The 11,634-nt window shown below is 41.1% G+C and overlaps 1 protein-coding gene across 6 annotated transcripts in view; it reads right to left on the bottom strand.

Moving 5' to 3' along the window:
- Positions 1-2,452: 2,452 nt before the first annotated feature.
- LOC146053262 (uncharacterized) overlaps positions 2,453-11,634 on the bottom strand; it is a 137,684-nt gene continuing 128,502 nt past the window's right edge. For 5 of the 6 annotated variants that reach the window (XM_083167970.1, XM_083167965.1, XM_083167968.1 and 2 more), the window contains one exon: positions 2,453-5,912. In XM_083167970.1, coding sequence (XP_083024096.1) covers positions 3,661-5,912 — 2,252 coding nt within the window. In that variant the 3' untranslated portion in view covers positions 2,453-3,660. The remainder of the gene's footprint in view (positions 5,913-11,634) is intronic. The other variant, XM_083167967.1, reaches the window with a different exon arrangement.

Below are 11,634 nucleotides of genomic sequence, written 5' to 3'. Positions count from 1 at the left end.
GGGTAAGGCAGCGCTGATCGTCAGCGTGCCTGCCCGTGATTATACAGTGATATTGACAGGACAGCGTGTGTCCTTACTGCACTTGTCACTGAGTGCCAGGTAGTGTCACATATACGGATTACAATAGGATTACAGCCCTGAAAAGGGCTTACAGTATTAGACGCTAAACACAAAGATATGCGATAGAGTAGAGACAGTGCACACACAAGTACACCCACACGGCTGTGCTGCCGGCGCGCGCGTTTCGCTCCCCGCTTTTTCAAGGCAAACCGCTCTGCTGCCTTGATGGGGTTTAAATTCTAGATTCAAATGTAAAGTCGTCCAATGACCTTTGCTGGTGTGTGGGAGTCTCCTCCCATTGGTTACTGATAGGTGTGTTCCTTCATCGTATCCACTATGTACACACCGGGGGATTTTTAGATTGTCCCATTCTCAGGTAAGTAGAGATGTTTTTGTTTTGTGTTTGTTTTATGTTTTTTCGTTTGGGAATAACTCCTGGTAAATAAGTATGAAATATGCATACTTGGTGAAGAGAAAGATCACAGCTAAAATTAGAGATAAGCAGTTTGTAGGAATATCGAGAAAACTAATGTCTATAACATCTATTTTGTCAATTCCATTTGGTTAATTGCTGCATACACACTGAGCGATTTTGATGTGCTCAGCCCGCCAATTTGATGGAATAATTTTCTTAATTATTTATTATTTATTAAAGGTTTCATATATTTCATGTAATGAAATGAGGTAAGATTAGGTTCTGTGTGTTGTTACAATCGAGAACCTCCTCCTTATAGACATTGGTTCGGATACCTGCTGAAGAGTTAATTTATTCATTATGAGGAAAATATAGGTGTGTTAATTAGTACTAAATTATAGTACTGAGACTAATGTCACCGTTGTGTGGTGTGTTTGCATCCTTGTATATTAGTACAAGAATACTGTGCTCGGTATAAAAGTGTCTAAGTGTTGCCCCACACTGAGGTGTGGGTGAAGATTTGGTTTTAGGGTGTGATTGGATCATGGTAATGGAAATAGGGGTTAAGGTTAGGGTTGGGGTTGAGGTTAGGGTTGGGGTTTAGGGTTAGGATTTAGGGTTAGGGTTAAGGATAGGATTAGGGTTCAGTACTGGATTTGTACTAGATTATAGTACTGGGGATGAGATGTCACCATGGTATGGTGTGTTGGTATCCTTGTGTGTTAATACAAGAATTATGTGATTGGTGTTGACACATCTAAGTGTGGCCCCATATTAGGGTGTGGGTGAGGATTAGGTTTAGGGTGTGGTTAAATCGTGATATTAGAAATTAATGGAGTATTAATGGCTCGTGATAGTAAGAGAGTAAGTAATACTATTCAGTGAAGTCTTAAAAATACAGTTAATTATGATACATGTGCATCATGAGCTAGATTGCTCATGAGTAATGATTTTTTAGATATGGTGCCTATCTATTTCATACTGGTGGTGAAATACGGAGAAGATGGTAGTGAGTAAGGTGAAAGAAGAACAATAAAAAATAAGTGACACTCTGCAATGAACAACAAAAAAACAGAAAAACCCAAAAAAGAACACGTGTGGGGAAGGAGGTATAGTGAGTATCCTCTCAGTATTATGGTAAATAATGATAATGAACGAAGTGTCTTTTAATAGGGTGGTCTGTATCACCCTGACACAATAACTCCTACTGTCTCAGCGTATCCTTTACTGAGTGTGTTTTTATTCTAGCTGGTCTTAGCTTAGCGCTGTAACGCTCTGGCACAAGGTGGCCATATGTTTGATCCATAACAGAGTTAGTATACTGCCCTTGGAGACCATATAGACTATAGAAATCGCGGCAGACGGCGCTGGAACGCACCGGGACCACTGTGGAACGCACGGCCATATTGGATTGATAGTATTTCCGGCCGGCGGACAAATCAGCTGGCGGCATTTGACACATGTTATCAGGGACGCATGAGCCTTGCAGGCACCAGTAGGTACTGCACCAGGCTGTTGATAATTACCACATTAGGCTGCTATATAAGGGAGCCCTTGAGAACAGGATCATTGTACTTGATGTGCTTGTGCTGTACGGATGTGCCAGGTGAATTGTCTTGACAAAGGCCCTCTAGTGGCCGAAACGTCGACCTCCTCACAAAAGTAAGATGTTTTGTATCTTTAACAAGTACCATTAAATTACTATTGGTCTTATTGGTGAGTGCTCCTTGTGGATCTATTTCTGGCTCTACACCTGTGATATATTGGGAACATCGTTGGATGTTTACTTAAGTGGAGCACCCCGAACGTTGACAAGGGCTGGCCGTGTGTGCGGATTCCCCAAAATATATATATATATATATATATATATATATATATATATATATATATAGATAGAGATAGTTAGTAAATAACTCTGCTGCCCTCCACGAACCACTCCGTCCAAGATTGACATGAAAAAACTAGCGGCACTCTCCAGACTTTGAACGTGGTGTTCTTTATTCCAACATGTTGCGGGATGGAAACCTTCATGTACTCAGGGATCAACAAACACAATGAAATAACAAGGGTCTTTATTACAACACTTGACACACCTCCACCAATCAATTGTGTCTGCTGAGATCCACCTCCTGCTTGACACACCTGAAACTGCTCTCCAATAACCCAGAGAGGCAGTCCAGGAGGCAGACAAGGGCAAATATCAGACAGTATAACATATATACATTTTTATTTTAAAATATTGCAAACACATGTGGCCCTACTCAAAGGAGCACATATGTCAAACAATATGTATACAAATACAAGATACCACTCATTGCTGACTAAAGATGGTTTTATTTTATGTTCTCATTAAGTACAATCTATTGTGCAAAACATATTAAGCAGACGCTAAAAGGACGGTTCTAGTACAACATGTATAGTACAGAGTAATAATAAGGAATAGGCAATATAACAGCTCATACCTAGAAGACTGCATACACATGGTTCTACCTCTATCTCTGCTCTGTATCATGGCCTGTAGGAGAGTCCCACAAGTGACAGACACGATCCAGTCCTATGGCAATGACGCACATTACACCTATGTCTGCGGTGGGAAATGACAGTATAACATGTTACTATACTGTGTGACTGGTGCTTCCAATTACTCTCCATACCATCAGTGTTGCTAACAATCCTTGTTGTACACACTGGCCCCTGCTTCAGAGTTGCACAGATCCCATGATGCTCAGCAGCTGGGCATGTGTCGGTATACACAACTCTGAGCTATTATATGCTGTTAGCAGCCGGACAGATCTCCTCTTGAGGCTGAGTGGGTGTAGAGTACTGTGGGAGAGTAGGATGAATTGGGGCTATTCAGGGTTGTGCGCATGCAGAGCTGCTGATATATCTCTTGCACAAGGATAGCGCTGGTGCAAACGCATGGTGATAGCGATGACCACTTTCATCACCAAGAAAATTCTGTATAATGGTGAACAATGACATTTATTCCCAAACATAAAGTGTCTGCAATTGTGACTGCTTTATATTCAACTCTGAATCAGGCGCTCTGTATTTATGCCTATTTATCATTATGCAGACACGAATATTCAAATAGTGGAAACAATTATTCACACCTCTCAGCGCATTAACATTTATTTTCTCTTAAAAGCAGCTCATAAACAGTCACACTCAGAAGACGCAAATGACTATGGTTTCACACCTTTGTGAGTGCTCTGATGTCTAACAAGGCTGAGTTCTGATAAAAAACATTTCCCAAACTCAGAACATGGAAATGGCTTCTCACCTGTGTGACTTCTCTCATGTACAACAAGCTGTGATTTCCGGGCAAAAGATTTCCCACACTCAGAACATGGAAATGGCTTCTCACCTGTGTGAGTTCTCTCATGTGAGACAAGCTGTGATTTTCTAGGAAAGGCTTTACCACACTCAGAACATGGAAATGGCTTCTCACCTGTGTGACTTCTCTCATGTAGGACAAGATCTGATTTTGAGGTAAAATATTGTCCACATTCTGTACATGGAAATGGCTTCTCACCTGTGTGACTTCTCACATGTAGGACAAGATCTGATTTTGTAGTAAAGGCTTTACCACACTCAGAACATGGAAATGGCTTCTCACCTGTGTGAGTTCTCACATGTAGGACAAGCTGTGATTTTGTAGTAAAGGCTTTATCACACAGAGAACATGGAAATGGCTTCTCCCCTGTGTGAGTTCTCACATGTATAACGAGATTTGAATTGTTGGTAAAAGATTTCCCACACTCAGAACATGGAAATGGCTTCTCACCTGTGTGAGTTCTCTCATGTAGGACAAGCTGTGATTTTGTAGGAAAGGCTTTACCACACTCAGAACATGGAAATTGCTTATCCCCTATGTGAGTTCTCACATGTTTAACGAGATTTGATTTGCGTGTAAAAGATTTCCCACACTCAGAACATGGAAATGGCCTCTCTCCTGTGTGAGTTCTCTCATGTAGGACAAGCTGTGATTTTTTAAGAAAGGCTTTACCACACTCAGAACATGAAAATTGCTTCACACCTGTGTGAATTCTCACATGACTAATGAGATATGATTTCTGGGTAAAACATTTCCCACACTCAGAACATGGAAATGGCTTCTCACCTGTGTGAGTTCTCTTATGTAGGACAAGATCTGATTTTGTAGTAAAGGCTTTACCACACACAGAACAAGGAAATGGCTTCTCACCTGTGTGAGTTCGCTCATGTATAACAAGATATGATTTGTCGACAAAATATTTCCCACATTCTGTACATGGAAACGGCTTCTCACCTGTGTGAGTTCTCACATGTTTAACGAGATTTGATTTCTGGGCAAAAGATTTCCCACACTCAGAACATGGAAATGGTTTCTCACCTGTGTGAGTTCTTTCATGTAGGACAAGATCTGATTTTCTAGTAAAGGCTTTACCACACTCAGAACATGCAAATGGCTTCTCACCTGTGTGACTTCTCTCATGTATGACAAGCTGTGATTTCCGGATAAAATATTTCCCACACTCAGAACATTGAAACGGCTTCTCACCTGTGTGACTTCTCTGATGTATTACAAGATCTGATTTATAGGAAAACCATTTCCCACACTCAGAACATGGTAACTGCTTCTTACCTGTGTGAGTTCTCACATGGTTAAGGAGACCCGATTTTTGGGTAAAAGTTTTCCCACACTCAGAACATGGAAATGGCTTCTCACCTGTGTGAATTCTCTCATGTTTAACGAGACTTGATTTCTGGGTAAAATATTGTCCACATTCTGTACATGGAAATGGTTTCTCACCTGTGTGAATTCTCACATGTTTAACGAGACTTGATTTCTGGGCAAAATATTGTCCACATTCTCTACATGGAAATGGTTTCTCACCTGTGTGAGTTCTCACATGTAGAACAAGATGTGATTTCTGGATAAAAGATTTACCACACTCAGAACATGGAAATCTCTTCTCACCTGTGTGAATTCTCTTATGTAGAGAAAGAGTTGATTGGCGAGTAAAACTTTTCCCACACTCAGAACATGGAAATGGCTTCTCACCTGTGTGACGTCTCTGATGTTTAACAAAAGCTGATTTACGTGCAAAACTTTTCCCACACACAGAACATGGAAACGGTTTCTCACCTGTGTGAGTTCTCTGATGTCTAATAAAATCTGACTGATTTATAAAACATGTATCACACTCAGAACAGGTAAATGTGTCAGCACCTGTATGAGCTGCTCTATGTGTAGCAGTATCTGAGGTACCAGGAGAGGAGTCCTCAGGAATAGAGGTATCAGGTGATGTATCTGCACTGTGAAGTACTGGCTGTATATTTAGGGTAATGGAGGCGTCTTCTGGAGAATCCTGTGTGATGTTATCTTCTGTTTTATAATTTGGAGACAGAATAAGACGTCCCTCCGAGGTATTTCTGCTTCTGTGTCCATCTGCTGGAAATAACATACAGATATAGAAATATCGCTCTTCCCCTTTCCCCTCACCCATTTCATACTATTAGTTAGTACAGGTGATTCAGTTATAAATACTTTATTACAGCTCTAAATCATGTAGCACATATGAAAAATAGGTAGACATTTGTACACTACACATATGTAGACATATATAGACTACATATGTAGACTATGAAAAAAATGTAGAGTTAGTACTCTTGCATTTCAAGCATGAACCTAATTTCCCCGGTACAAAGTGCTTGCGTTGGGCCTGTGACATATATGCCCTAGGTAGGGGTTTCAAACGTTCTCTTGTAACATTGCTGTTTGGAGATTTTCATAGTTTTTTCAAGGTGTCCCGTGACATGACCAATGGGATATCAGTCCACCACGAATTCGCCACTACTGACCATATATCCTTAGGGTCAACACGGAGCAAACACACACATATATATATATATATATATACAAACCATCGCCATGCCATTAGACAGGCACTTAGTACAGGCAGTAGCGAGCAACCAGTAGCTAGACACTGTGCACTCTTTAAACATAGCATAGCCAGTATCAGGTCGAAAATAGTGGACCATATACCACCTACAGTTAGAGGAGGGAATAGGGGGAAACTCCTACTGCAAGCAGAGGCTAGGTGGATTTTTAGGTTGGACACAATTGCCCCTAGAGGCTTAAATGAACAACATGGCCTACAAAGTTTTCTTTAAAATTCAGTATCAGTAAATATTTGGGAAACACACAGTAGATAGCTGGCCCTCTAATATATAGATATATAAATTTAAAAGATTATGCATCAAGATTAAAATATATTTGATATATTGGAATATGAATAGAGGTCCTGCAATTCTGTACTTTTTTAATGTTTTTCTATTTTTTCATTTTTTAGATGTGTATATGTCTTTAATTATGGTCACTATTTTATATGGCCAGTTTTTTGGCCTCTTATTTGACTTAATTTAAGCCTCTTAACTATGTCACTTGTGTTAGATTTTATATATGATGTTTTACTCATGTTTTGTTTATATTCACAGGTTCACGCTCCCGGACAGTGACAGCGGCAACCAAAACGAGGCTTGGAACCCCGGAAGCTTCGAGCGCAGTGCAGAATGGGGAACGACGTCAGAGGATGAAGCCGGAAGAGACAGGGTCCTCTGGATCGTTTCCCCACAGTACGGCACGGCGGCTTCAGGGCGGATGGGGATGTACCGGCCGGGCGGCCGCGGGTAAGTGTCTGAGGGCGGGAACAGGCCGGAAGGGGGTGTTGTTTTCTCTGTTTGTACTGCACTATATATTTTGCTCACTGTGTGTATAAGGTTGTTCCCTGAGGACGGGCAGACGCCCGAAACATGTAGGATCAATAAAGCCACTTTTTTTGCTTTCACTAAATTCCGGGAGTGCCGCCTGATCGATACTGCATATACACTGGGACCCGCGGGTTCAGAGAGGAAGGCACCGGACACTCAATGAAATCAACACACCATAGGCAGTTTTGGTAAGAAACCGACGTTTCAAGGCCGTCAGGTGCTCTTTGCACCTTGTTGTTGTTCACATACGTAAGAAGCAGTCCAAAGGGTCAGCTAAATCATCAATTTTTAATAATAATCCAAAGCATTGCCCCGACGTTTCGGTCCATATACAAGGACCTTTATCAAGGAGCTGGTGTTTGGTCAATATACAGCATCAGGCTAGAGAAGGGAAAAGAGACCTCATCCTGGAGGGGGGACAGCTGTCTTATGTATGTGAACAACAACACAGTGGATTAGTGTGTTTGTGGAGAGTGCCCCACATCTCCCATCTACGGACAGGAGAACTGGACTATATTTTGGGCATTTTTACCCTTTGTAGGGCACCCCACCATTGCTATATCTTTAGTGCGAGTGCGGTCTCTCCCCATTCTATATATCTATATATATAGCAGCAAAATTGGATAAAGGAAAATAGCGTCTACCTATACCTATATAAGAAGCGTATCCAGTTGTAAAAAACAAAGGATTTTTATTAAAGTACACAGTACTAGTTAAAAGAGCAAACAATGGGTAAAAATAGAAAAAACACTTATACGTAAAATATGCGAAATATTATAAAAAGGCCTACAAAAGAATTCGCTATATAAAAAAAGGGGGTGAAGGGGGAGGGAGATAAAGCTGTAATAAGTAAATAAAACAGGATTAAGGAGAAAAAACGTTTTCTTAAAAGCTGAAGTGGAGTGTCACTTATCTAATAGGGAGGAGTCAGCAGGCTGTACCCAACGCGTTTCGTCGTAGAGACTTCATCAAGGGGTGAGGGAGGTGAGTGCCTGGAGCTCTATTTATACTGTATAGGTATGATGGACATAATTGTGAGGTCACTTCCTGTGGGATGTGCCTATCGTTTCTAAAGTGGGCAGAATCGTGAATAACTGTCTATGATCTAACTAGATGTTTATGTGGCACGACCCTGATGCTTACTGTCTAAAGCATAGTTGTTAACCCCTTACCGCCGCAGTCTGGTTTTGCCTTCCTGACAGAGCCCTTTTTTTCAAATCTGACATGTATCACTTAAGTGGGGATAACTTTTTTTTGCTTTTACTTATCCCAGTGATTTTGAGATTGTTTTCTCGTGACACATTGTTCTTCAAGTTAGTGGTAAATTTTGGTCGATACAGTCTGTGTTTTTTTGTGAAAAACACCAAAATGTCGTAAAAAAAAAGAAAATGTTGCAATTTGCAAAATGTTAAATTTTCTGCTTGTGAGACAAATAATCATACCACTCAAAATAGTTAATAACTAACATAGACCATATGTATACTTTGTGTTTCCATCATTATTTCAACCTCCTTTTAATTTTTTTGGACACTAGAAGGCTTAAAATATGAATAGCAAATTCTCAAATTTTCAAGAAAATTTCAAACACTGATTTTTTTAGGGACCAGTTCAGTTCTGATGTGACTTTGAGGGACTTGTATGTGAGACACCCCCATAAATGATGCCATTTCAAAAACTGCACCCCTCACAGTATTCAAAACAGCATTTTGGAAGTTTGTTAACCCTTTAGGTGTTTCACAGGAATTAAAACAAAGTGTAGGTGAAATTTCAAAATTTCATTTTTTTGCAGATTTTCAATTTTAATACATTTTTCTAAGGAACACAGTAGATTTTACTAGAGAAATGTGACTAAAAATTGATTCCCCCAATTCTTTTGTTTTCATAAATATCCTATATGTGGCCCTAGTGTGCAGGTTGACCAAACCACAGGCATAATAGAAGGAGCACCTACTTGATTTTGGAGCCTCCTTTTTTGGAGATTATTTTTTAGGCACCATGTAGGTTTCTAGGCACCATAGGATGCTAAAAGTTAGGAACCCCCCACAAGTGACCCCATTTTGCAAACTACACCCCTCAGGGAATTCATCTAGGGGTATAGTGTACATTTCAAACCCCCAGGGGTTTCACCAATTGTGGTACAACTGGGCAGTGAAAATGAAAAATTAAATTTTTTTACACAAAAATGCAGTTCTGGCTCAAAATTTTTCATTTTCACAAGGAATGAAGGAGACAAAGCACCCCAAAATCTGTGCCCCAATTTCTCCCGAGTACGGCAATGCCTCACATGTGACCAAAAAATACCATTTGGGTGCATGGCAGGACTCAGAAGGGAAGGAGTGATATTTGGATTTTGCAGCACAGATTCTGGTGGAATGTTGGTGGGTGCTATGTCGCATTAGCAAGACCCCCGAAGCACCAATACAGTGGAACCCCCCACAAGTGACCCCATTTTGCAAACTACACCCCTCAGGGAATTCATCTAGGGGTATAGTGTACATTTCAAACCCCCAGGGGTTTCACCAATTTTGATACAACTGGTCTGTGCAAATGAAAAATTAAATTTTTTTACACAAAAATGCAGTTCTGGCTCAAAATTTTTCATTTTCATAAGGTATGAAGGAGAAAAAGCACCACAAAATCTGTGCCCCAATTTCTCCCGAGTATGGCAATGCCTCATATGTGACCAAAAAATACCAGTTGGGTGCATGGCAGGACTCAGAAGGGAAGGAGTGATTTTTGTATTTTGCAGCTCAGATTCTGGTGGAATGAATGGTGGGTGCTATGTGGCATTAGCAAGACCCCCGAAGCACGGTGAAATTATGAACCTAATAATCCATAGATGTGTGGTATATTTTAAAACACTCCTTTATACATAGGCCGGGTTTGTCGGGGCAAGTTTCACAGTGGAAAATAGTATCCTTTCTTATTCCCTTTTTATAGCAAACTTTGCACCTTTTTTGTGTCCTGCCCTTTTTTGCAGTGGAGGGGATTTCGTTAAGAAAATGCTGCCCTGGTACAATACGGGGGCCAGTACTAGAAGTACTGGGGCCCTCTGCCTGCTGGTTCCCAAATATTAGGCCCTTTATGACTTCCTCTTGAAAGTGCATAAATGTCCCCCTCTGGCTGGTAGAACGGAATAGCACGTAAGCGTTATACACGGCCAGCTTCTTGTACCAGATTTTTGTTTTCCGCAGGGCACTGTACGGCTTCAGTACCTGATCTGAAAGATCCACTCCGCCCATGTACTTATTGTAATCTAGGATACAATTAGGTTTTGAGGTGTGGGTACTGGTACCTCGTACAGGGATGGAGGTGGTACTGTCTCCATGAATTGTTGTCAGTATAAGGACATCCCTCTTGTCCTTATATTTGACCAACAACATATTTTCGGTGGATTGTGCCCTGCTTTAACCCCTTCTCAGTACTTGGGCAATGTGCGTTTTTGGGAGGCCTCTTTGGTTCTTGCGCACAGTACCGCAAGCTGCTGTACCTCTTTAACCAAGGGCCTTAAACAGGGGGATGCTAGTGTAAAAGTTATCCACATAGAGGTGATAACCTTTATCCAGGAAGGGGTGCACTAATTTCCAGACAATTTTTCCACTAACACCTACGAGGGAGGGGGGGCATTCTGGCGGTTCAATTCTTGAATCCTTCCCTTCATATACCCTAAACCTGTGGGTGTACCCTGAGGTGCTTTCACACAGTTTATACATTTTTATGCCATACCTTGCCCTCTTACTGGGAAGGTACTGGCGGAATTTAACCCTTCCTTTAAAATGTATAAGGGACTCGTCGATACAAATAAATTTTTCAGGGATGTACATCTCTGCAAATTTGGCACTGAAATGATCAATGACCGGCCTGACTTTGAATAGCCGGTCAAAGGTGGGATCATCTCTGGGTGGGCACTGTGCATTATCGGTGTAATGTAAAAATTTAAGGATTGTCTCAAAATGAGTCCGAGTCATGGCCATACGGTAAAGTGGGGTGCTGTACAGAACATCTGTACTCCAATATTGCCTAATTTCTGGCTTTTTTACTATGCCCATATGTAACACCAGACCCCAAAACGTCATAATCTCTACTGCATCTACAGGGGTCCACCTAGCAAATGATGACGTGGGGTTTTGAGCAATAAACTGCTGGGCATATAAATTACTTTGGTCCACCATTAAATTTATAAAATCATCAGAGAAAAATAATTTGAAAAAGTAAATTTCTCTGAGACCTGTTGAATCAAATTGGATTCCTGGGATGGCCAAAAACTCAGGAACCTGGGGCTCAAAATTGTCTGGTGGTGGGGTCCATACGGGATCAATCATTTTGGGGGGGGGGTCTCAGCTGCTCTACGGGGGCGTCTTTGAGGGGGTCCCTCATCACTAGAGGAGGAAGATGAGGTTAAG

This window comes from Crinia signifera, unplaced genomic scaffold (assembly GCF_055691185.1).
Source record: "Crinia signifera unplaced genomic scaffold, ASM5569118v1 HAP2_SCAFFOLD_134, whole genome shotgun sequence".
NCBI classification, from domain to species: Eukaryota; Metazoa; Chordata; class Amphibia; order Anura; family Myobatrachidae; genus Crinia; species Crinia signifera.
This window is presented reverse-complemented; position numbering and strand designations above follow the sequence as displayed.